This window comes from Cervus canadensis, chromosome 7 (genome assembly GCF_019320065.1).
Source record: "Cervus canadensis isolate Bull #8, Minnesota chromosome 7, ASM1932006v1, whole genome shotgun sequence".
Taxonomy (NCBI): domain Eukaryota; kingdom Metazoa; phylum Chordata; class Mammalia; order Artiodactyla; family Cervidae; genus Cervus; species Cervus canadensis.
Genome location: NC_057392.1, coordinates 14,674,371 through 14,701,614, shown reverse-complemented (window position 1 = coordinate 14,701,614; position 27,244 = coordinate 14,674,371). Strand labels below are relative to the sequence as shown.

General features: G+C 36.7%; 2 protein-coding genes across 3 annotated transcripts in view; one reads left to right on the top strand and one right to left on the bottom strand.

Annotated features, from left to right (window-relative positions):
• Positions 1 to 27,244, bottom strand: part of ACAD11 (acyl-CoA dehydrogenase family member 11) — a 99,308-nt gene that overhangs the window by 9,423 nt on the left and 62,641 nt on the right. Inside the window, exons 12-17 of the mRNA XM_043474398.1 lie at positions 25,212 to 25,319; positions 21,300 to 21,398; positions 8,714 to 8,780; positions 7,991 to 8,076; positions 6,082 to 6,153; positions 5,085 to 5,239 (exon numbers count right to left, since the gene is read on the bottom strand). Of these exons, the coding sequence (XP_043330333.1) occupies positions 5,085 to 5,239; positions 6,082 to 6,153; positions 7,991 to 8,076; positions 8,714 to 8,780; positions 21,300 to 21,398; positions 25,212 to 25,319 (587 nt within the window). The remainder of the gene's footprint in view (positions 1 to 5,084; positions 5,240 to 6,081; positions 6,154 to 7,990; positions 8,077 to 8,713; positions 8,781 to 21,299; positions 21,399 to 25,211; positions 25,320 to 27,244) is intronic.
• On the top strand, positions 14,917 to 20,655 carry ACKR4 (atypical chemokine receptor 4). Of its 2 annotated transcripts, XM_043474400.1 has the most exons (3): positions 14,920 to 15,001; positions 16,545 to 16,721; positions 19,112 to 20,655. In XM_043474400.1, exon 3 carries the CDS (start codon positions 19,121 to 19,123, stop codon positions 20,171 to 20,173), a length of 1,053 nt encoding a protein of 350 aa, XP_043330335.1. In that variant the 5' UTR covers positions 14,920 to 15,001; positions 16,545 to 16,721; positions 19,112 to 19,120; the 3' UTR covers positions 20,174 to 20,655. The 2 variants fall into 2 exon arrangements, with proteins under 2 accessions (XP_043330336.1, XP_043330335.1); XM_043474401.1 differs by lacking the exon at positions 16,545 to 16,721 and having other exon boundaries at positions 14,917 to 15,001.

The window sequence follows — 27,244 nt, the reverse complement described above, 5'->3', positions numbered from 1 at the left end:
AAGAAATGCAAAAAACAAAACGGTTGTCTGAAGAGGCCTTACAAATAGCTGAGAAAAGAAGAGCTATGAAAGGCAAAGGAGAAAAGGAAAGATATATCCATCTGAATGCAGAGTTCCAAAAGATAAGAAAGCCTTCCTAAGTGAACAATGCAAAGAAATAGAGGAAAACAATAGAATAGGAAAGATTAGAGATCTCTTCATGAAAATTAGAGATACCAAGGGAACATTTCATGCAAAGATGGGCACAATAAAGGACAGAAACAGTATGGACCTAAGAGAAGCAGAAGATATAAAGAAGAGGTGGCAAGAATACACAGAACTATATAAGAAGATCTTCATGACCCAGATAACCATGATGGTGTGATCTATCACCTAGAGCTAGACATCTTGGAGTGTGAAGTTGAGTGGGCCTTAGGAAGCATCACTATGAACAAAGCTAGTGGAGGTGATGGAATTCCATTTGAGCTATTTCAAATCCTAAAAGATGATGCTGTGAAAGTGCTGTACTCAATATGCCAGCAAATTTGGAAAACTCAGCAGTGGTCACAGGACGGAAAAAGGTCAGTTTTCATTCCAATCCCAAAGAAAGGCAATGCCAAAGAATGTTCAAACTGCTGCACAATTGCACTCATCTCACATGCTAGCCAAGTAATGCTCAAAATTCTCCAAGCTATTCTTCAACAGTACATGAACCAAGAACTTCTAAATATTCAAGGTGGATTTAGAAAAGGCAGAGGAACCAGAGATCTAATTGCCAACATCTAACTGCCAACAGAATAGGTAAGACAATTCAAGAAAAACATCTACTTCTGCTTTAGGAACTAAAGAGCCCCTTGAGGTGAAACAGACCACCAGCCCAGGTTGGATGCATGAGACAAGTGCTCAGGGCTGGTGCACTGGGAAGACCCAGAGGGATGGGGAACACATGTAAATCCACGGCTGATTCATGTCAATGTATGGCAAAAACCACTACAATATTGTAAAGTAATTAGCCTCCAACTAATAAAAATAAATGAAAAAAAAAAATAAAGAGCCCCTTGATAAAGGTGAAAGAGGAGACTGAAAAACCAGCTTAAAACTCAACATTCAAAAAACTAAGATCATGGCATCTGGTCTCATCAATTCATAGCAAATAGAAGGGGAAAAAGTGGAAACAGTGACAGATTTTATTTTCCTGGGCTTCAAAATAACTGTGGATGGTGACTGCAGTCATGAAATAAAAAGACGCTAGGTCTCTGGAAGAAAAGCTATGACAAATCTAGACAGCATATTAAAAAGCAGAGATGTCACTTGGCTGACAAATATCCATACAGTCAAAGCTATGGTTTTTCCAGAAGTCATATAAAGATGTGAGAGTTGGACCATAAAGAAGACTGAACGCTAAAGAATTCATGCCTTCAAATTGTACTGGAGAAGATTCCTGAGAGTCCCTTGGGCAGCAAGGAGATCAAACCAGTCAATCCTAAAGGTAATCAATCCTGAATATTCATTGGAAGGACTGATGCTGAAGCTCCAATACTTTGGCCACCTGATGGGAAGAGTCAACACATTGGAAAAGACCTTGATGCTGAGAAATACTGAGGGCAGGAGGAGATGGGGGCGACATGGGATGTAACAGTTAGATGGCATCACCGAGTCAGTGGACATGAGTTTGAGGAAACGCCAGGAGATAGTGAAGAAAGGGAAGCCTGGCATGATGCAGTGCACGGTGTCGCAAAGAATCGGACATGACTTAGCAACTGAACAACAACAACATGTTTGCTCCAGTACATTGCTTCATTGGTGGATATTTTGATCAGTTTCCCTATCACAGGAACATGGTAGCCAATAATCACATGCAATGTGAAATATGTTTAGTCTGAAACAAGATGTATTATACATGTGTGAAATATACATCTAATTTAGAAGAATCGGTTTTTAAAAGAATGTAAAATACCCACTAGTAATATTTTTATATTGATTTCATGTCGAAATGATAACATTTCAGATATATTGGATTAAATAAAATGTATTATTAAAATCAATCTCATCTATTTCTTTTTACTTTTTAAAAATGTAGCTACTAGAATATTTTAAATTACATTTCTGGCTTATAATACATATCTTTCTGTTGGATGGCACTGTCCTAGAGGTTGAAACCAAGCTCTGAATTAACAATGTCAAATAAAACTCCAGCAGTCAGTGTCTTTTTTTAATGGCTATCAAACTAGGTAATAACAGACTGGTTCCAAAATGAGAAAGGAATACATCAAGGCTGTATATTGTCACCCTACTTATTTAACTTGTATGCAGAGTACATCATGCGAAATGCCAGAATTGATGATGCTTTTGAAGAGAACTGATGCTTTTGAACTGTGGTGTTGGAGAAGACTCTTGAGAGCCCCTTGGACTGCAAGGAGATCCAACCAGTCAACCCTCAAGGAAATCAATCCTGAATATTCATTGGAAGGAATCATGCAGAAGCTGAAACTCCAATACTTTGGCCACCTGATGTGAAGAACTGACTCATTGGAAAAGACCCTGATGCTGGGAAAGACTGAAGGCAGGAAGAGAAGGGAATGACAGAGGTTGAGATGGTTGGATGGCATCATCAACTGGATGGGCATGAGTTTGAGCAAGCTTTGGGAGTTGGTGATGGACAGGGAAGCCTGGTGTGCTACAGTCCATGGGGTTACAAAGAGTCGGACATGACTGAGTGACTGAACTGAACTGAACTGAACTGATCAAACTAGGTGATTATAACTTCATGAACAAACCACCATATGCATTTACTTCATAGCTTTACAATAAAGGAAAGTGGTCTTAGGTGGGTCTCTACAGACCCTAGATTTTCTAAAAAGAATTAAGTGGGTGCTCTAAGAAGGTGCCAGACTTATTTACTAGAAGAGAACTTTGATAAAGAACTTTTCACTTTAGTGCCTGGAATAAAGTAGAAGGCAGCTGGAAAGGATCTCCAAATTCAGGGAAGTGGAATGTTACTTTCACAAATTAAAAAAGGAAAGAAAAAGCTAGCCCAGATTTTTATTTGACCTGTTCACACATCTCTCTAGCTCTTGCCAGATCATTTCCTTTATGCCAAATGCAAGAGGTTTTCATAGAAGGGAGGCCTATTTTTGAAAAGCCCAGGCTTGTTATGCTTGCTACATTAAGTTTAAAAAGTGGAAAAGAAATTTCTCTTTAGCACAGTATTAAAACATCTGTCATGAAAGCAGCACTTAAGGAGAGTGCTTTTGTGTGTTCAAGATGCCTGTAGGTTAACCTTTCTGTTCTTCCTTGCACCCTGCTTGGGGTTTGGGTGGCAATTTTGAGAAGAGAAATGTGCATGAAGTGACATTTGGTGCCATGAACAACTCTTCAGCTCTTACTCCAGCAGCAATGTGGAGTTGTATTTATAGCCTCAAACTTTTGCATCATTTTACCTTCTACAGTGCCCATCCAACAGTTGAACACTTGCCCTCACTGTTTATTAAAAGGGTTCTTCTACAAATTATTCCCAGGTATATGCCATAAAGCAGGCTATATTTTTCCATAAGAACAATGTTATAACTAAGTCATAGATTTGCTAAATACTATTTCACAAAAAAGAAAGCATGGCCTATAAGAATTCAGGGTAAAAAATATACTGTAAAATTTTTATAAGGTTGTCACAAATGAACTTTATAACTCCTTGTTAAAGTACAGTTGAGACAATCTTATAAAATGTACTAAAATATACATGTCCAGCAAACATGGATACAATTTACCACTACAAGTTTGACTTAACAGTATGTGTTAGCAATCTTAAGTATTAAATATTTAATAATAATTTTTCTCACCTTCTTAGAAGGGCTTTTAGGGGGATGATTTAGCTATCTCATTGCTCTTAAGAATTTTTCCATTTCAGCTCCTTTGAATATTTCTTGTAAGCAAGGAAGTCTGATATGGTAGTATCTTTTCCCTCTTGATAAATATTTTCAAATTTGGATTATAGTGCCTGGATGTAAGTATTGTTTTTTGTAAACAATAGGCTCAGTAGTACTTAACTTAGAGATGAAAATTCAAAATATCATGAACACCCCAGCTAATGCTGGTCCCATTTCTACTTGCATTTCTCCAGTGACAGGGAGCTCACTTCTTTATAAAGCAGTCCTTTCCATTTTTGGATCTCTTTTCTTTCACTGACTTTTGGGCTATTTTTCTATATCTCTCCACTTATCTGTCTTAATTCCTCCACAGAGCCAAAGAAAGTCTTCCTTCTTCCTTAAAACAGCACTCTCATGTCCACAGAGAGGGCTACTGTATGAAGTTCTCTAGAGAACGAGAACCTGAGAAAGTTGAACAAATTATTGAGACTTTGTGTGCTGAGGTGTTGAAGCACTTAAGGAATTATTAAATCTTGCACAAAGATAACTACCTCTCGTCAGCCTATATATATATATAGCTATATATATATACATACATATACTATATATATATAGTGTACATATATATATACACACTCATATAGCTGGAATCTTAGGATTTTCCATTAATTTTTACTGGAATATACTTGCTTTACAATGTTGTGTTAGTTTCTCTTGTACCAAAGTGAATCAGCTGTATCTGTACATGTAACCCCTCTTTTTTGGATTTCCTTTCTATTTAGGTCACCACAGAGGACTGAGTCCCTTGTGCTACACAGAAGGTTCAATTAGTTATCTGTTTTATACACAGTAGTGTATATATGTCAATCCCAACCCTCCTATTCATCCTGCCCTGTTTCCCCTTGGTATCCATGTTTGTTCTCTACCTCTGTGTCTCTATTTCTGCTTTGCAAATAAGTTCACCTGTATCATTTTCTAATTTTACATATAAGTGGAATCATATGTGGAATATTATATGATATTTGTTTTTCTCTTTCTGACTTAACACTGTATGACAGTCTCTAGGTCCATCCACATCATCAAACTATATTTAAATACAGACTACAAATAAATATATTTTGTGGAAAAGAATCACTTTGTTTATGCAGAGGAAATCTCTTTCTGACCAAATAATGTTATTTTGGTTCAAGGTTAGTATAGTGCATTGGGCTACAATAAATTCAAGTAAGTAAATATTCTTACATGTGAATAAAGTTTCTTCTTAAAGGCCACCCTTTGGTTTGCTCGTTCACACATGATCTGTAAAGCACGTTCAGCCAAACCTATTGTTCTCATACAGTGGTGGATTCTGCCAGGTCCAAGCCGGCCTTGGGCAATTTCAAATCCCCTGCCTTCACCTGTGAGAAAGAAAGGAGAACATGACCACAGCCTATTTCTTTTGTTATTTACACAGATCCTGAGAAAATAATGAACTATCCTCAATAAAAATGGCATTCCAGTAGGAAAAAAGTAAGTTCTGTAATAAGGTTCACTATACATTTATGGAACTTTGATTTCTAATACATAGAAATGTAAACCACCATCATTAAAAACTTGGATCAGATTCAAGAACTGTCTCTTGAGTACCTACTCTGCATATAAGTTATTTTGTTAGTGCTGCAATGGTTACCAAGGTAGATAAGACACAGTCCTGAGTTTAGAAATTAGAAGAGGGGCAAGGATGCTAGGGATAAAGGATATGGAGAAGGACAAAAAAAGCATAGGAGGGAAAGGTGTCTGTTCATCATGGTAACCTGAGGGCCTGGCAGGATCAGGGGCTTATTGAATTGATGAAATGAGGAATACAAGAACCTTCTCGAAAGAGGTGGCATCAGAGATGTTCCCTGAAGGTTGGGTAGGATTCCAACAAGCAAGAGGATGGAGTCATTCGAGGAATACAGTGTTCAGAAACTACTGAGGTTTTATTAAAACAAGTAGAGGCTTGACAATCATGTTTTAGGAAAAAGTATGTTGCTCCGAATTGTATAATTTTTGTATTTAGCTATGTTTTCAATTGATGTGACACCACATCAAATACTTAAATAAAACCTTATTAATGTTATTATTACCAAAGGAAATAATTTTCCCTTATAAAGAAGGAAAGTATCTAAATTATGGTAGATTTCACATCTTTTTCAGATTTAGACCTGAAAATATTTTTTAAAAATTACTAGAGAATCATTTGTTCAATTTATCTCACCTAATATTAAATTGGTGGCAGGAACTCGCACTTGATTAAAATGGATCTCAAAATGTCCTCCATGGAAATTATCTGTAAAATAGAGAATAAGATTTTAGAAAACAAAATGAGGTGACAAAAATAGAGTCAGAGATAATTAATCTACTGAAACATAATTCTCAAAGACAGTGGAATTTAAGGCCTCATATGTCAGACATTTCTAGGTAGACCTGAGTCCTGAACCCCCAGTAATGTACAGCCCAAAAACTTATCACTGCATAAGAAACTTTAGGAGATTTTAGATATCATTTCACCCAGAGGTTTCTGAATGGATTTTATGAGGTTGTAGAGCTGTGAAAAAGAAGATGGCGCCATAGCTCAAATCAGATCATCTGATTATTGTTTTATTACTGCTTCTTTAAATTTTTTAAAAAATTTTCCGTTTTTTATTTATTTTTTTCCCATTTATTTTTATTTGTTGGAGGCTTCTTTGCTTCTTTAAAATTTTTAATATACAGGCTTCTGAAGAAAATTTTGCTTGAGGGAAAAAAAAGGTTCCAATGGTTGAAAATTTTCAAGTGAATTATGTAAGTCTTATTTTATCACTGTGGAAACCAATGCCTGAAGGTGTGAAGAACCTGCTTGAAGGGACAGGGCAGGTTTAGCATTAGAGACAAAGCCAAGGCTGGACCTGAAAGTGTATTTGCTTCCAGTCTAGGCTTGTTTGCCTCTTGAAAATGCTGGCGTGTGACAGAGACTGGGAACACATCCACACTTTGTCTTTACATCATCCTTCCTCCTCGCCAAGTTCTGGAGATAATCTCCAGTTAACTCCACACCCTTTTCCTGTCAGAACAGACATTAATAATCAACTCTGTCCACAGTATTTCTCTTGGCCTTGGCGCAGGGAGTTGGAGAGATGTTGGTGAGATTGTCATACTGAAATCTGAAACATAGGCTCTACAATGGTGGGTATTAATAGCCAAGCAACATTATAAACCCATTTTCATGGTCTTTTAGGCTGTTCTACAACCCAACCACTTAACCTGTGGGTGCATTTTCTAGTTGCAGCCTACAAAAAGTCATCCACCTCTTGAATATTTTCATTAGCCACATTTAACAATAAAGAAAAAGCCAGGGTCACCACAAAACCTAAAGTTCAGTTTTTTATAACATTTATCATTTGCTTTCAGCTACCTAGCTTATTTACATGTCTATATTTATCCTCTGTCTCTGTCCCCTAGCAAGTAAGCTCCACAAGGGCAGAGATCTTAGTTTACTGTGTTCACTATTGTATTCTAATCACCTGTAACAGTGCTTGTGTGTGCGTGCATGTTAAGTCATTTCAGTCATATCTGACTCTTTGTGACCATATGGACTGTAGCCTGCCAGGCTCCTTTGTCCATGGGATTCTCCAGGCATGAATACTGGAGTGGGTTGAGCGCTCAACAAACACTTGCAGAGTGAGAAACCTGAGCAGCAAGGAAACAGTGAACATGAGACTGAGCAAAATATCCTTGCTTCTTAGAAATTCCACCCAAGGACAGAAGGAAGGAAAAGTTCTGCATTCAAATCAGTCAAAACCCTTTGCTTATTAATAACTTTTATAGGTTGATTAAGAAAGTTAAAAATGAATATTACTATGAGTTACTTAATTTTTCACATCTATTTCATTAACCCTTCCTCCTGGATGATGAAAAGAAGACTGGCAGACAGAGTTGCTCTGCCTTAAATACCAGTTTGCCCTTTCCCCAAAGCAGACAAAACGTGGTAGAACGCTGCACCACCTCTCTCTTCATTTGTTCCATTCTGAACTCCACTGGTAATTTATGCTAAGGGTCAAAGGATTTCTAAGAATTCATCTCACGCACTAAAATGTTATGTGCAAATACACAGTGCAAATACACAGACAAGCTGATTGAATATTTACCCAGGTAGCCAAAAACTGTCAAGGGCCTTATTATTTCTACTCCAGGTGTGTTGATGGGAACAAGAATCATGCTGTGTTGTTTGTGTCTGGTCAAAAGAAAAGTAGATGTTAGGAAGTTTGCTAAGTGGAAAAATAAAACATGTTAGGTGGAGACTCAACTGTCATCTTTTCATTGTTGCTATCATGTAATCATGTAAGTAACAATATCTGGAATAGGAATTGTGTAAAAATCATTACATTAAGTACATTCGGATGCAGGCTGTAATCTGGAAAAACAATGATTTGAAATATATGTGAAAGTTATTTAATTGAGGCTTCTCCTTGCTCAGAATGGTAACTGGGAACTGACATTTAATATATTAAACATTTCAAGATTATTGCCTTGGATCTAAATATCTAATCACTTAATTACTTACAGACAGTTTTGAAAAATTTTATATATCTTATAATTGGATCCAAACAGCTTTGAGAATTCAGCAACACTTTTTAAAACAGGAAATTTCACAGTGAAGAATGTATACCAACACTTCCTAAAATGTTTTCTAAATATTTCTTTAGCAAAATAATTGTGAAACAACAGATATATGACATTTAATATCATAATATACTTTATATTATTATAATTTATGAGCCTAAATAGTGAATTTTAAGTAAATTAAGTGAGTACAAAAAAAGACTGACTCTTATTCCTCGTAGATTTCTCAATCACTATTGTTTTATTACCTGAGTTCAGACTTATTGTTAATTCTTCCCATAACAATTGCAATTTTGCACTTTGGATTCCCAGCTCCTAAAACCAGAGAGACAATGAAGAGAATACATCATAAAAAGAAATTTTTAGTTTGACATTTCACACTAAAAGTTCTAATCCTTCTAAGTTTACCTCTGGCAAAACAAACACACACACAGGAAGAAAGCCCTTGATCATTAAAAAAAGAAATGCTTATGTACAAAACTGTATATCACTCAAGAAAATTGACTAACTAAGGCCAAGAATGGACTTCTTCAATGAGAACTGCTGCATGAAAATAACCAGAAGTCAAAGAAGCCATGAAAGAACTGCAGCCCTTAAGACAAAATGATGGCTCTCCCATTCATACCATTTCAAACACCAGCATGCTAGAAAGATTATGAACTTCTTCTAGCAAAATATGCTAGCTTAGATCTCATTTTCTCTGACCTATGGACAAGAGTACCAAAATTCACGATATTTACTCCTCAACCAGTGACTGAGAAAGACTTAATTTCCCCAGCCATGGAGTAGGATCAGGGTGAGTCTGTTTCAATTAAACAAACTGAAAAGCATTAATCCATCTACAAACAATTAGAAATTTGAATACTTACTGGATATGTAACAATATTAAGTAATTTTAGGTGTGCTAATGACATTGTGGTTACATTTTAAAAAGAGCTCTTATTGAGATGCACACTGAAATATTCGTGAGAGACATAATGTGATATCTGGGACTTATTTCAAAATAATATGGGGAGAGGAGGAAATGGGAATAGGGATGAAGCAAGGTTGGTGCCCTGAAAGTGAATCATGTTTTCCTGCTTCTTCATTTAATGAATAATTTTCCATTGTATTCTGGACATAATGATTCCTTTGTTTTGAAGACTCTGGATTCTGTTCTCTCTCTCTGAAGACCGTTAATGTTATTGTTTTAAGAGGCAATTAACTTAGGTAGAGTCAAACTGCAGAGTCTGTCTCAGTTAAGGTGAATGAGAGGCCACATTTCACTTTAGCTCTTTCATTTAGCTGCAAGGTGCTTTGAGTCTGCCTTGTGAATCACTTTGATTCATGAGTAAGCCAGAGGCTTGGACAAAGCTTACACAGGAAACAGAGCTCTCTTTCTCCAGTTTTCCCTTTCCTGGAGTCTCACCCTATTCTATCATTTTTCTGGGAGCAATGGCTGCCTTACTATTCTCTAGTTCCTTAGGACACAAAGACCTATGTTATCTAAAGAAGCTTCAGCATTCTCACACCATTGAGTCCTTAGGCCAAATTCTTAAAATGAGGCCTCGGGCCCATCTCATCTTCTAAAGTCTGACTCTGCTACAAAATCAGCTGTCTTTTGTCACTCTACAGACTCTTCAGGTAGTTATTTTTTGTAGTTTTATAGCTGTTATCTGTGAGAAGGTCAATCTTAGGTGGTTAATCCACCACACCAGAAATGGAACTCCCCTAGGGTTTTTAAAACTTTGCCAGAACCAGGTTTTCACTTATCTCATGTGATGGTTTCTTAAATCAGGTACCTATCATTAATGTCAGTTGAAGTTTTAGAAATGCAATGATCACCCCAAAATTTGATCACATAAGAAGCAGAATCAGGAATCTTAGAAGCTTAAAAATTTTTAAATCAATAAAATCAAGAGCTTACCATTCTATTCCCCTCAATTATCCTATATTGTGAATTATACATGTAAAGTAAAATATGGTTAAGGTTAAAAGACAATTGTCTTAAAACCAAAGCTCTAATTTGGGTTTCTTTAAATTTAATGGAAACTATTTTTTTTTCAATCAGTTCTGAAAAGACTCTTTATAAGAAGGATGTATCAGCTGCTACATCTTCCAGATTTTAGTGAAAAAAGATTTCCCCACTCACATATCTCAAAATTAAGTTTTAAAAATCTCAGATGTTATACTCTTGATGTTGAGTCCACTTGACTATCCTCATTTATTGAACCATGTTTCACTTTCCAAATTGTGTTTAGTTATTTTTACAAAAGCGTGTCCTTCTGATTTTTACAGGTGCTAATACAAAGAAAATGAATTCCACGATTCTGAGGATCAACCCAAAAAACATTAGGATGATTCAAAGAGTAGATGATAAAACTTAAATTTCAATGTGGATATTAATGGAAATTCCTTATCTGAAAACGCTGAGCAGAGGGAATTTTTTTTACCCTTGATTGACTCTGGTTCTGCAATGATATGCAATCATGCTTTGATTTTTAGCTAGAAATTATAGAGAAAAGAATCCTTTCCAGAAAGGCTTATTTTTAATTTTTCAACTGGATATTTTTCCACTTGCAATTTTTTAGGTTTTACTTGTAGGAAGACTTGAGGCTCTAAGAATGAAGAGTCAGGCCACTTGCCCCATATAACACATTGTCTCCTTGGTGGGTGTACGTCTAAAAATCAGATTAGGACATAATGGTGTGACTTGGGGTTCATTTCATTAGAGATCTTTTCTTTGTCCACTTTATCCTGGTAATCAAAACCATTTTGGGTGCATCTTTTAAGGATTCATGTATCTTAATCCTTCAAAAGTAAAATCTTCTCTATAATTCCCTTAAAACCTAACTGAAAGCATGCCTTTTCTAATTCCATAATTTTTCTCTACTATTTCCCAATAGCATTTCTTGTCCTGCTCTCTTTATCATGAAAAACTGTTGCCACAACTTTACTTAAGTACCCAACAGATTTCAGATATCATGTAAATTTTGATGAAACTCAAGAAACTAGGAAAATACTTCTTCAATTCTGCTTTGCCCAATCTAATATGGAAAACAACTCAGATTCTAAAAAAGTGAAACTTCTAAATTGGCTCTCCTTTTTGGGGTCATTAAATAGAGGAAGTAAGGATGAATACATAAGCTATAAATTTTGAAATATTTTGATTTAACCTTGATGTTTCAGAAAATGGGAAAACCCTCTCACAAATATATCATCTCATCTTAGCTACAAGCATAATTTGGCAGATGCAGCTGCTGAAATGTCCTTCTTCTAGAGTTTTTGTTCTCATGTTATTTTACTTAATGGACAGGATGCCAAATGTCACAAATTAAATATGTTAAAGGAAATCTGAATAGATCAGAAAGCATTTAAATATTTATCTGCTATGTCACAGGCCTTCATGAGTGAAAACAGATGGCACAGATAAAATAATTTTGTTTTTAATCCAGACTCTGTGGTATTTCAAGACTGTTGAAATGCCAGGATTAAGTCAGGCTGAAAGGGACATTTTGCTGATATTTGCTGATGAGTTTTAATTTTACACGTTCTTACAACCACATAACTATCAAACAAAATCATTCTATAACACAAGGAAATATGACAGGTGGAGAAAAACATAACTGTTGAGTATGGATATGGCCTGCAACCATAAGGAAAGTGATATAAACAATAATATAATATGAAGTACAATTAGTCATTTACAAAGCATCAAGGTTATTTCTACCAATATTGAACTTCTGATGTGAAATATATAAACTTCATTTGGTCTTAGCATTAATACTAATGAAAAGTGAAAGAGTGAGTCACTCAGTCGTATTTGACTCTTTGTGCACCCGTGGATCATACATTGCCCACCAGGCTCCTCTGTCCATGGAATTCTCCAGGGAAGAATACTGGAGTGGGTAGCCATTCCCTTCTTCAGGGTCTCCCACATTGCAGGCAGATTTTAAAAACAATTATGTGTTAACTAACATTTTACAATGAAATTTCCACTTGTTAAAAAAAAATGTTTATCATACAGTTAAGGAAAAAAAAAGAAAATCTCATGTGTTCCCTTGGGTTATATGTGCTATTGTTAATAGGAGAAACAACCTTTGAAATTCACTTATTCTTCCTCTAGGAAGGTTTACATCTAAAAAGTATTCTATAAATGTTACATGCTGTGACTACTACAAAATATAGTTGAATCAAAATCAGGTCCAAATAGATCAGAATTGAAATTTAAAAAAAGATTAAATAATCAAGACATAAAAAAAAAAACTAGAAGAAAAAACAATTTAGTATCTATGAAATTTCTGAATGGAAAAGAAATTTTAAACCTCAAAAATAATAAACGTGGGAATTCCCTTGGGCTTCAGTGGCTAGGAATCCAATGGCCCAGGTTCAATCCTTGTGTGTGGCCAAAAAGAAAAAATAAATTAAAAGAGGAAGACTGATTGGCTGATCTGTATTAAACTATTGTACAGTAAGAAACAAAATTGGGCTTCCCTGGTGGCTCAGCAGTAAAGAATCTTCCTGCCAATGCAGAAGACGCAAGTTTGATCCCTGGGTCAGGAAGATCACCTGGAGGAGGAAATGGCAACCCACTCCATGGACAGAAGAGTCTGGTGGACTACAGTTCATGGGGCCACAAATAGTCAGACACGATTTAGCAACTAAACAATAACAACAAAGAAACAAAACAAGAGCAAACAAACAAAAAACCCAACAATTTAGGGAAAATATCTCACATATAGCTGGCAAGGGAAGGGGAATGGTACTGAACTGGTACTGAATTACAAGTTTTTTAAGACAGCAAAATGGTAGTGGAACAAGACATTCAACTGGCAATGTTCTAGGGAAATAGATATTTTCATACATTATTGGTGAGAGTACAAAGTGATACCATCCCTATGAAGTATAATTTGGCAACATCCATCAAAATTACAGATTCACTTAGTCTTTAATCCACCTATTCAACTTTTGAGATTTATCCTACAGATACAGCTGCTCCTGAAATTCCTAGGTGTTGCTAGTGGTAAAAAACACGCCTGCCAATGCAGGAGATATAAGAGATGGAGGTTCGATCCCTGGGTCGGGAAGATCCCATGGAGAAGAGCATGGCAGCCCATTCCAGTATTCTTGCCTGGAGAGTTGCATGGACAGAGGAGCCTGGTGGGCTACAGTTCATAGGGTCACAAAGAGTCAGACATGACTGCAGTGACTTAGCATGCATGAATTAACTGAGAGAGGAAAGAATTGGGCATAAATCAATATCATCAACAGAAGACAATTATATGGATGTGTCCATATAATGGAACCCTTAAAAGAATAAGAAAACATTCTAAGCAATTATCTGAAAGAACTCTAAGATTATTCTATAGAATGCTATCTTTAGTGTAACAAGAAAAGTGATAGTTAGACATGGTTAGTCCCATTCTTCAAAATCCCTCAGTAAGATAAGATTAAGTACAATTTCCTACTACATCTACAAAGATGCTCTCTATAACATTATTTGTAATACCAAAACACTAGAAAAATCTTATAACAGTTGAATAGTAAGGCAAATTATGATAATCTATACAACAAAATATTATTTATCTACTAAAAATGTCATTTATAGGGAGTTTGGAGTAACATGAAAGTGCTTAAGCAAAAATGCTAAGTAAAAAACTCATATACAAAAAAAAAAAAAAAAAAAAACTCATATACAGGACTTCTCTGGTGATCCAGTGGTTAAGACTCCACTCCACACTTCCAGTGTAGCAGTCATGGGTTTGATCCATGGTGAGGGAACCAAGATCCCACAAGCCATACAGTATGGTCAATGCCTCCCCACTAAAAAAAAAAAAACAAAAAACAAAACCCCAACCTCCCCCAAATCATATAAAACATTAATTCAATATGTAGTATGGATATTAAAGAGTTGGATGTGACCGAGCATGCAAACACACACCCACCTGTGGTAACCACATATCTGATCTCTTTTTTTTTGTGGTTGCTTGTTTTCAGAGTAAAATTGACCTATGACTTATATTAGTTCCCATTATATGACATAGTGATTGAATATTTCTATACATTTTAAAGTGACCACTATGATAAATCTGGTTATGATATGTCACCATATAAAAATTACTTAGTTACTGACTATACACCTCACACTGTACATTTCATCCCCATGATTCATTTATTTTGCAACTGGAAGTTTGTAATTCCTTTTTAAGAGTTTGTAATCTCTTAATCTCCCTCACCTATTTCTTTTCCCCATCTTCCTCCTCCCATCTGGCAAACATCTGTTTTTTGTTTGTATCTATAACTGTTTCTGTTTTGTTTAATGTTTGTTCATTTGTTTTGTGATGGTATTTTAAATAGAATAGTCAGAGGTTGCCTCAATGAGGAGGTGGTGATTGGACAAACATTTGAAAGACATGAGGGAGTGAACCTTGTGTATATTAAAAGAAAGCACATTCCAGGCAGATAGAAGAGCCAGTACCAAAGCCCTAGGAAGGAATGTGCCTGGTCCATTTCAAAACATCATGGAGGCTGGTGCGGCAGAATAAGTAAGCAAAGAGGTGAGTAAAAGGAAATAAGTCAGAGAGGTACTGAGGGATGGAGGCAGCCCTTGTGGGAACTTGTAGATCATTCTAAGAATTTAGTGGAAGGTCGCTTGTTTGCTTCCTCCTGGCCACAAAATACATAAGAAAAAAAAGTATAAAAGGTAAGAGAAAGCGAAAGATCAGAGAGTCTAGAGAGGGTGTGCATGTATGCTCAGTTGCTCCGACTCTTTGTGACTCCCTCGACTCCTGCCAGGCTCCTCTGCTCATGGGATTTCCCAGACAAGAATTCTGGAGTGGGTTGCCATTTCCTACCCCAGGGGATCTTCCCTGCTCAGGGATTGAACCTGCGTTTCCTGCATCTCCTTCATTGGGAGGTCGATTCTTTACCACTGAGCCACCTAGGGAGCCCCTAGAGAGGGCAGGGATAATATTAAGAGCAGTATCCTTCATAAGAGATCAGAGTAATGATCAGCTATGGTAAGGAGAAGAGATGCCTCCTTTGGAAGAATTGTGCTAGAGCCTCCTAAGAAAGGCTGAAAATACTCATCTCTTAGCAAATTTGCCCTCAGTGAATTCACATTGGTAGCTGAAACTGGCCATGGTGGGAGTATTTACACCATGAAGAATGGCAAACACTGCAAATCTAGGTACTTTTTTCTTGGTGAGGTGGTTTAGCTGCAATGCAAATAACTCTTCCTCAAAGACTGGTAGATAACAAGGAGGAGAACCTGTCTGTACCCTCAGACACACACTGTCAGAAGGTGAAGACCTCAGTGACCTACAGCCTCTTTTCTGTGAACCAACAGGAATGTTAGATCAACTGCTTAGAGTAAAAAAGGTATGGGTCTGAAATAACTTCTGAAGGTAGAGACTAAGCCTAGTCTCCTCTGAGAAAGTAAATAAGGGAACTATTATGCAAATGTGAGGAGAGTTCAGGTCAAACAGCCTACCAGTGTTGAATCTGCATACATTTCTTTCTCTAACTTTCATTTGTTTGGAAGTGGGGGGAGGGGGAGACAGTTGAGATAGGCTTCCCAGGCAGAAGGATGTGAAAAGTTTGTGGCTGGTCATTGAAGATTACAAGAAGGCACAAGAATTTAAAGTCATGGGGAAAGGCATACTCTGGGGTCAAGGACAGAGGAGGAGTTCAGTGAAGCCAAGGAGAGTCTCACAGTGTTAAGTGTTAATAAAATATAAAATGATCTGGTATAAAACTTTAAACTCTACTGTAAATGCTTAATGATTACTCAGACTTTATTTTTGATAATTTAGTCTTCAAAAAGATAATTTTCTGAGTGAACAATCATTTTTGTTTTCTTTCTTAGATAAAATAATTTTAGATAGTATTTGTCTAGATATTACCTACAAGTCCTTATTAGCTGCCTTGAGGTGCTCTGGTGAATTCTCTTGGTTTGGCAGTCAGTACCTCAGCTGCAGGAACGTTCCCACTCCCTTCAGTTAAGTGGAAACTTGGAAAAGTCTGTAGCTTTTGAAACAAGATTGAATTCCTTCAAGTTTATAACCAAGGATACTTAAGAACTTGGATCTGGCTTCACAGGATGGTTATACATAAATAAAAGATCAAGTGCTCACAAGATTACGTCTCCGGAAAGCACTCTTGGATGTAAGACAAAGGCGGGGTGTAAAAACGAAAACAAAAGTAGTCTGAGTTAGAGAGTGTCATTTGATTTTACTCTCTGCATTCAAGACTGCTCCTGTCTGCCTACTGAAACAGGTTGGTTTTTTCTTTCTTTTTCATTCAGAGTTGGATATGACTTTTTTTTAAAGTCCAAAGATTTTGTATATTTACCTATGCAGAGGGAATCGAGGCATAAAAGTTTACATGTGCAAAAAATAGCTATTTGAAAAGTTATACACTTCAACCTTAAAAATATGAATATAGCAAGAAGAAAATATTATTTTAATACCATTAGTTGCCTATAAAGCTTTGTTAGTAACAGGGTTTGCTATACCATTTTTTTCTTGCTTTGTTTTATAAACACCAATTTTTTTAATTCTTGTAATAATTATAAAGGCATTTAAATGTGTTTGTATTTATCTGCCAGAAGGATCACTTCTGCAAATAATTTCCAGTCCTATATTTATTTACTCATATTTTTAGTATGATTAATTCTTTTAAAATATCTTTCCTTAATATCTTATACTGTTTGGCCATATTATACCTTATCACCAGGTTCAAGATTTCTGTGATAAAAGGGAAGGAAAGAACAAAGTTCATATTGTGTTAATAATTAACATATAAGAAAATGAACACTAGAGTGGTCTTCTAGATTGGAACTTTTCAAATAACTATAAGGATAAAACAGTCATTTTAAATTGTGAGCATCTGGTTTTTATATAATGAAAGCAGTTCTATGTGGTGTTTTTCCTCTATGTGGCCTTCTTCATTTTGCTTTACTCATTTACAAAAGGTTAGCAAGTATAAGAATATTCTTTTGAAAATGTAGCATAAGCTGGTGTACTGTTTTGAAAATAATATCTTTATTAATGATTCTATAAGAACATTTGCGATTCTTCCAAGGACAAAAAATAACCCAAGGAAGACAGAAGGGCTAAGGAAAAAGCATAACAAAGCTTACCACTATAATAAAAATGCTAAAAGTTATTATTATATATATTTTAAAATGTGAATTTTGTGCAAGCTTATCTTAATACTACAGGGTATTAATTGACAACATAGTAGAATGATGAGACATGAGATTCCTGGAATATCATCTTTCCATTCCTAGAATAACAGCTTTATACCTATTAGTAAATGTTATAGTTTGATAAATATTTGCTGGCCACCTAGAGTGTACCAGGCACTCTCTTCAGTTATTAATTACAAACAGAAATCCAATAGGTCACAGTCTTAGGGAACTCAGACCACAGAGGGAAAAGGTAGTCTGGGAAACTCCACAGGACCAGGCCAGTTCTCTGATATGTAGATACAATTGATACATAGATACAGTTATTGGATTGGGAAAGTCTTCTAGAAAGGTGAAGTCTGAGTTAACTGAATAGGAAATGGCCTTTCTAGGGACGGGAAGGAAACAGTATATCAGATAAAAGAACAGAATGAGTAATGATGTAGATGCATACTACGGCATGGTGTGTGCCAAAAAACCACTGGCCAGTCAGTACTGTCACCATCTACAGTGTGAGGTGCACAGTTCAGGGTGTACAGGAACCGTGGGTAGGACTACATCATGGAGCCTTGGGTGTCATGGTAACGAGCTTAGATTGTATCTTTCAGAGAGATGTGTCTTTTAGGTGGGGAGTTAAGCAGGAGAGTGACAAGACTGACATCTTAGAGCACTCTGATGGCAGTAAGAGAAATGTTGGAACAAGGAAGTGGTAAGAAGGAATGAGAACAGTAGGATACCAGTTGGGAAGACATTGTAATAGGCCAGGTGATAATGTGGTTGAATTATGTGAAAAGGAAGAGACAGATTTGAGACCTATTTGGAAGGTAAAATCAGAATTTAGGGGCAGACTGAAAATCTGGGATGAAGGGATGAAGATAAGAGAGGAATCAAGGACGGTGCAGGCTTAAGGCTTAGGTGACTAGTGGGACAACAGTTCTACCAAACAGTAGTTTACAATCAGCATGCAGTGGCAAGTTTTGGAGGGAAGCTAACTAGAGGAGACTTTGTTTTATAAAAGCCAACAACTAAAATTAAGTACAATTCTGAGATAATTTATTTAACTTAATTTAAAATAAATTCATGAATAAATATAAGTAAAACATTTATTTTAAATAATTTATTTTAATTTAAAATTTTAATTTATTGTTGACATACTGCATAAGAATCACAAAGTTGTGTATGTAAAAGTTATAGGGCTTAATGATTAAGAACATTTCCCAGGGTATTATTTTTTATCTTCCTTCTGTAAATCCCAGTTCCTGTACAGACTTGTAAAAACAAGCGATGAAAAACTATTCTTGAGGGTATACTCCAATGTGACTTCCATTAAAGAGTTTCAAAGAGTGGCAGACTCAGGGTCACATATGTTACAGCAACAAACTATTCGCTAATAAAAGCATAAAACATATGCTAGAGCAAAAGTGTTTCCACTTAAGCAATATTAAAATAAATACACTGTATTCTTTTTGCCATTTAGATTGGAACCATGGCTTTGGAATACAACCAGTCAACAGATTACTATTATGAGGAAAATGAAATGAATGACACTCATGACTATAGTCAGTATGAAGTGATCTGTATAAAAGAAGAGGTCAGAAAATTTGCGAAAGTTTTCCTACCTGCCTTCTTCACAATAGCTTTCATCATTGGACTTGCAGGCAATTCCACTGTAGTGGCGATTTATGCCTATTACAAAAAGCGGAGAACCAAAACAGACGTGTACATCTTGAATTTGGCAGTGGCAGATTTACTACTTCTATTCACTTTGCCTTTTTGGGCAGTTAATGCAGTTCATGGGTGGGTTTTAGGGAAAATCATGTGCAAAGTCACTTCAGCCTTGTACACAGTCAATTTTGTCTCTGGAATGCAGTTTCTGGCTTGTATCAGCACAGACAGATACTGGGCAGTAACTAAAGCTCCCAGTCAATCGGGAGTGGGAAAACCATGCTGGGTCATCTGTTTCTGTGTCTGGGTGGCTGCCATCTTGCTGAGTATCCCTCAGTTGGTTTTTTATACAGTAAATCATAAAGCTAGGTGCATTCCCATCTTTCCATACCACCTAGGAACATCAATGAAAGCATCAATTCAAATACTGGAAATCTGCATTGGATTTGTAATACCCTTTCTTATCATGGCAGTGTGCTACTTCATCACGGCAAAGACACTCATCAAGATGCCTAACATTAAAAAATCTCGGCCCCTCAAAGTTCTGCTCACAGTGGTCATAGTTTTCATCGTCACTCAATTACCTTATAACATTGTCAAGTTCTGCCAAGCCATAGACATCATCTACTCCCTGATCACTGACTGTGACATGAGCAAACGCATGGATGTTGCCATCCAAATCACAGAGAGTATTGCACTCTTTCACAGCTGCCTCAACCCAGTCCTGTACGTTTTCATGGGAACCTCTTTTAAAAACTACATCATGAAAGTTGCCAAGAAATACGGATCCTGGAGAAGACAAAGACAAAATGTGGAGGAGATTCCTTTCGAATCTGAAGAAGCTACAGAGCCAACCAGTACTTTCAGCATTTAAATATAAGACCTATCTGTCTCTTGCTTCAATACACATGAATGATGCTTCCCGCTGAGATCAAACATCTACATTTTTCTGAAATTCAAATTTCAAACACTGTGGTGGCAACTTGTAGCAAAGAAGAGGTTGGGGTAGGAAAGGGGAGTGGGGTAGAAGCCAAGAAAAAGAGGAAACAAATAATAAATTCATAAAACATAGAAATTAAAACTAACAACATAAGAAAATAGTATTAACAGTCATACATAAGAAAAACACTACAAGTTAGGTCATCTAAAACAGATTGTTAAAGAGATTTAGTTTAAGGGTCATTTACAGTTATTTTAAATTATCTAAATTTTAATATAACAATTTTCCTGCATAATTTTAATACTTGAATAATCATGCAGCAACATTTAATGTCTTTTTCTTTTTCCTGTTCCTAATTTGTAAGTGATTTAATAAAACTCCAGAAAGAATAAAAACTAGCAATGAGAAAAAAAAAAGCTTTTCTGGCTATTTTAATGTATTACTAGTAAGTTTCTTAACATATAATTTACTTTGATGTCAACTTTCTTTAGTAATAAGCTGGTTATCCTATTAGACTTATCATATATACTCTAGAAGCAATTTTCAGACAATCACAGGTTTTAATTTTTATAATTGCCTAAAGGAATTATCCACTTATGTGATTCTATTACCGAGGGTTGACTAAATATTTTCCTATATATAAAGACTTATTTTTCACTTAAACACTTGTATTTTTAAGCAATGAAAATATGTACCACAAATTACTTTTAATAACATGTACTGCTTATCTCTTTAAAAATTATGTATAAATTATTATAGTCCAGGTAATATGCCCCTACTAAAATTTAATTTTGGTAGAAATGACAATGGCTAAACATGGTGTGCACTAATATGAATTTTTACCTGACAAACTGTAAAAAAAATAGATGTTTTCTGCTCTTAAAATAAACATTGCCTAATCAAGACATTATTTTAAGATTACTTTCTTTTATCAACTATTTCTAAATTTGAAAATGCTTTCAAAGATACAATTTAAAGAACTGTGGTCATGAAATGAATAACTATGTATCTTATTATTCTAGCACAGCATCTGGCATGAAGGATCATTATGAATACTCACCACTGCTCCACCATTTCCTGCCATTAATTATATAGCTGTCTCCATCTCGCTGGATGCTACATTCAATATTTGTGGCATCACTTGAAGCTACATCGGGCTCTACAAATAAGCAAAGGCTGAATTTACAGGCAGGCAGATACCACTGGTTTATAAAAGACACTTAAAGAAATGAGAACTCTTTGATGACAGAGGCATCTTTGTCTTTTTCATCTTTGTACCATTACACATAGTAGGTATTCAATAAATGTGCACTGAGAGAATGAATGAAATATTTAGAACAATTCAGATAGATCAGCTATCCAAATTGTGTTTTTGGCTTACTCAGTGACACATGACTTGGGTTACAACTCACTTAATCCTCTTTCTAATCATCAAACATACATTAAAAATATCATTGTTTACTTCCCACAATGGAAATCTGTACTACATATTTGCAAGCCAGATTTCCCCACCAACAGTTCAGTTCAGTTCAGTCACTCAGTCGTGTCCAACTCTTTGCAACCCCATGGACTGCAGCATGCCAAGCTTCCCTGTCCAACACCAATTCCCGGAGCTTCCTCAAACTCATGTCCATTGAGTCAGTGATGCCATCCAACCATCTCATCCTCTGTCATACCCTTCTCCTCCTGCCTTCAATCTTTCCTAGCATCAGGGTTCGCATCAGATGGCCAAAGTTATCAGTCCTTCCAATGAATATTCAGGAGTGATTTCCTTTAGGATGGACTGGTTGGATCTCCTTGCAGTCCAAGGGACTCTCAAAGAGTCTTCTCCAACACCACAGTTCAAAAGCATCAATTCTTTGGTGCTCAGGTTTCTTTATAGTCCAACTCTCACATCCATACATGACTACTGGAAAAACCATAGCTCTGACTAGATGGACCTTCATTGGCAAAGTAACGTCTCTGCTTTTTAATATGTTGTCTAGGTTGGTCATAACTTTTCTTCCAACGAGCAGGCGTCTACTAATTTCATGGCTGCAGTCACCATCTGCAGTGATTTTGAAGCCCAAGAAAATAAAGTCTGTCACTGTTTCCATTATTTCCCCATCTATTTGCCATGAAGTGATGGGACTGGATGCTATGATCTTAGTTTTCTGAAAGTTGAGTTTTAAGCCAACTTTTTCACTTTCCTTTTTCATTTTCATCGAAAGACTCTTTAGTTCTTCCCTTTCTGCCATAAGGGTGGTGTCATCTGCATATCTGAGGTTATTGATATTTCTCCTGGTAATCTTGATTCCAGCTTGTGCTTCATCCAGCCTGACATATTTTTTTTTTATATACTCTGCATATAAGTTTAATAAGCAGGGTGACAATATACAGCCTTGACGTACTCCTTTCTTAATTTTGAACCAGTCTGTTGTTCCATGTCCAGTTCTAACTGTTGCTTCCTGACCTGCATACAGATTTCTCAGAAGGCAGGTCAGGTGGTCGGGTATTCCCATCTCTTGAAGAATTTTCCACGGTTTGTTGTGATTCACACAGTCAAAGCCTTTGGCATAGTCAATAAAGCAGAAGTAGGTGTTTTTCTGGAACTTGCTCTTTTTTTGATGATCCAACAGATGTTGGCAATTTGATCTCTGGTTACTCTGTCTTTTCCAAATCCAGCTTGAACATTGGGAATTTCACAGGTCATGTACTGTTGAAGCCTGGCTTGGAGAATTTTGAGCATCTCTTTGCTAGCGTGTGAGATGAGTGCAATTGTGTGGTAGTTTGAACTTTCTTTGGCATTGCCTTTCTTTGGAACTGGAATGAAAATTGACCTTTTCCAGTCCTGTGGCCACTGCTGAGTTTTCCATATTTGCTGGCATATTGAGTGCAGCACTTTCACACATCACTTTTAGGATCTGAAATAGCTCAAATGGAATTCCATCATCTCCACTAGCTTTGTTCGTAGTGATGCTTCCTAAGGCCCACTTGACTTTTGCATTCCAGGATGTCTGGCTCTAGGTGAGAGATCACACCATCATGATTATCTGGGTCGTGAAGATCTTTTTTGTATATTTCTTCTGTGTATTCTTGCCACCTCTTCTTAATAGCTTCTGCTTCTGTTAGGTCCATACCATTTCTGTCCTTTATTGTGCTCATCTTTGCATGCAATGTTCCCTTGGTATCTCTCATTTTCTTCAAGAGATCTCTAGTCTTTCCTGTTCTATTGTTTTCCCCTATTTCTTTGCAGTGATCACTGAGGAAGGCTTTCTTTTCTTTCCTTGCTATTCTTTAGAACTCTGCATTCAAATGGGTATATCTTTCCTATTCTCCTTTGCCTTTTGCTTCTCTTCTTTTCACAGCTATTTGTAAGGCCTTCTTAGACAACCATTTTGCCTTTTTGCCTTTCTTTTTCTCGGGGATGGTCCTGATCACCATAGGTTTAGTATATTAACCAACTTTTTTTTAAATTAATTTTTTTGGGAGTATATTTGATTTACAATGTTGTGTTAGTTTCTGCTGTACAGAAAAGTGAATCATAATATCCACTCTTTCATAGATTCTTTTCCCATACAGGTCACTAGTTCCCTGTGCTGTACAGTAGGCTATATACAAGCTATCTATTATATACGTGTGTGTGTGTGTGTGTGTATAGTATGTATATTCAGTCCCAATATCTCAATTTATCCCTTCCTGCCGCTTGCTCCCTTGGTAACCATAGCTTGTTTTCTACATCTCTGACACTATTTCTGTAGTATCTTAAACAACTTCTAACTGTGCCTTTCAAATTCCATCAGTAATGCTGTCATCGATGTATTTTGCATTCTATAAAACTGGCTCATTTAATGTCTTCAGAAAGCTTTCCATAGGACACCTTTACAAGACTGCTTTACAGCACTGCATTTTAGAACTTAACAGGCTAGTTCTAAATCATAGTAATCTGCATTTGTTAATATGCTGCTCTTTTGAATGTATCCTTCAAATAGTTTATGTGTTCCCTTCCTAAAACTAGAGGCACTCTTTCTTTAGAAAAGGAGCTGTCTACTTAATTTGTTTTTTTTTAAATTTATATTTATGGTTGTGCTGGGTCTTTGTTTTTGGGCACTGGCCTTCTCTGGTTGTGGAGGACGCGGGCTGCTCTCTAGCTGCAGTGCATGAGCGTCTCGCTGCGGTGGCCTCCCCTGTTGCGGAGCACAGGCTCTAGGTGCATGGGCTTCAGTAGTTGGGGTGCACAAGTTCAGCTGCTCTGCAGCATGGGGAATCTTCCCAGATCAGGGATCACACCATGTCCCCTGCATTGGCAGGTAGATTCTTATCCACTGTACCACCAGGGAGGTCCCAGTTTTACTGTTATAAATACATGCAGTGTTATAGAAGGATAATAAATTCTGACAAATTTACGGCTAGATGAAACAGTTTAATTCTAACTCAATTATAAAGCAATGACTTTGTTCTTTGAGTAAGAGTTCTTAATAACTGTTTCCTATGTACAAATATACCAAGACCCACTTTTATTAACATGCTCCTACTTTCATCAGCCCACATGGTTATCATTTATAATTTGAGCTATATGACCAACATGGGTTAAAAGTTCTATTTTTTTTGATTTATGGCAGAGTGGAATACTTTTTAAGTGTCAGTATAAAATTATCACAAAGATGAATATTTCATACACGAAAGTAAAAAAGATCTTAAATGTCCTTAGAAGGCAATTTTAAATGCAAGTCAAAAGATTATGAAACTAGGTTTACTCTGCTGCTAAAGCAGGCTGCCAGAAAACATCTGGTATCCTCCCAAAGTGGAATGATTTTATTCTGCACATTTTAAAATGCTAAAATATTAAAACTGGGCTCACAACAAACACATTCATATTTCTGGTCACAGGAAAATTTGCCTCAACACAGAGCCACATTCCCCATTTCTTTAGTTCCTCCATAATAACCTGGCAAGAGTGTGCAATGGGAGAACGTGACTGATTTGCTCTTACCTGTCATGCAGAAGCAGGAGGCAATACTCCCTTGAAGAAGAGGCTCTAGCCACTCCTGCTTCTGTTTCTCACTTCCATACAGGTGGAGTACCTCCATGTTCCCCGTGTCTACATGTAATAAAGAAAAGCATTTATTTTGCATTTAAAAATGTACTAATATAAAAAAAAATGTACTAATATGAAATCCAAACATTATATAGATAAAAGACATGAATCTTTTTAGAGAAAATATTTACTAACAAAAATGTTTTGAAACATAATAGATGAGATCAGGTATGTTTAGGGTGGCATGGCCATAGACTAAACATAATAGTAAATATAACTTACAATGAAGGTATGCCATAAGTAGTTATAACTACGTGGCATTTGGTGCCTATTATTCAGGTTGATCTGAATCACAGACACTTGTCTACTTCATCCCAATGAAGCATGGTTCTAGTGCGTTTTGACTCAGTCAGGACTGAGGAAAATAATTTACTGGCTAACTTTTGCCTGCTATCTTGCAAATATACTCTGCTAGGAATGATACTGCAGTGCTCCTGGAGAAAAATTAACATTACTCATATACTGAGGGGGTTTCCTGGTGGCTCAGTGGTAAAGAATGTGCCTGCCAAGCAAGAGATGCAGGTGTGATTCTTCCTTCAGGAAGACCCCCTGAAGTAGGGAATGGCAACCCACTCCAATATTCTTGCCTGGAAAATCCCATGGACAGAGGAGCCTGGTGGGTTGCAGTCCATGGGGTTGTAAAAGCATTGGATATGACTTAGTGACTAAACAACAACATTCTACTGAGATTACAGCCCTGAGACTCCTGTCCCTCAAACACACCCTATGCTTTCTAACTTCCACATGCTTACTTGGGCCAGGACTTCTTTCAGGTGAAATTCTACCTGTCACTCCTAAGAAAATTTGTGTTTCTTCGCCAACTCCATTGAGAAGACTCCTCAACCACCTAATCAGAAATATCTCCTTCCTTTGACCACGCATAGTAATTATTGTCTCTTTACCACTAACACTGCCCTTGCTTTTGTGACTCTATTCTTTGAATGTGCTCAGCCACTCAGTCATGTCCAACCCTCTGTGACCGTATAGACTGCAGTCTGCCAGGCTCCTCTGTCCCTGGGATTTCCCAGGCAAGGAACGGCTTCCTACTTCCTTTGCCAGGGGGTCTTCCCGACCCAGGGATAGAGCTCACAGCTCCTGCATCTCCTGCGCTGCAGGCAGATTCTTTTATTGCAGGCAGATTTTCCTACCACTGAGCCATTGGGGAAGCCTTTTGTGACTCCATACCATATAGAAAATTACTAGGTAGTATCTCAAGGATGCTAACCATGGAACTCTGCCCTGGATAGAAAGTGACAGTAGATGACGTAACAGACTCTCTTTAGCCTCAGGGGGCGTTGCACAGTACATGATACACTGCAGTGTCACCCTCAGGTGAAAAAGGACGCCTCACGTCTGCTGTGGAGCGAAACGCGCTAGATGCCTTTCTCTGCTTTTCATTTCCATCAGCTTTCTAAAAATATCCTCTAAAACCTTTCCCTTGAACACTGCTTACTTATCAGATTTTGAGGAAGAATTTTTCAATATCATCTCTTAAAATGATGTTAAGGACAGTTATTGAAATGCCTATAGTCTAAGCTAAGTCTCTCAAAACATGTTTGTACTCTGTTCAGGCACTCCTAACAGGGCCCTAATTATATTGAAATGCACACAATTCCTAGTAGAATAACACAAGCTTAAAATTCTTTTCGACTGAAGGAGAAAATAAGTCTTGAATTATAATGAATGAAATTCATTGTTTTCACTTGTTTTATTTATTTATTTTTTTGGGGGGGTTGTATTTATTTTTTTTTATTTATTTTTTTTTAAATTTTTTATTAGTTGGAGGCTAATTACTTCACAACATTTCAGTGGGTTTTGTCATACATTGATATGAATCAGCCATAGATTTACACGTATTCCCCATCCCGATCCCCCCTCCCACCTCCCTCTCCACCCGATTCCTCTGGGTCTTCCCAGTGCACCAGGCC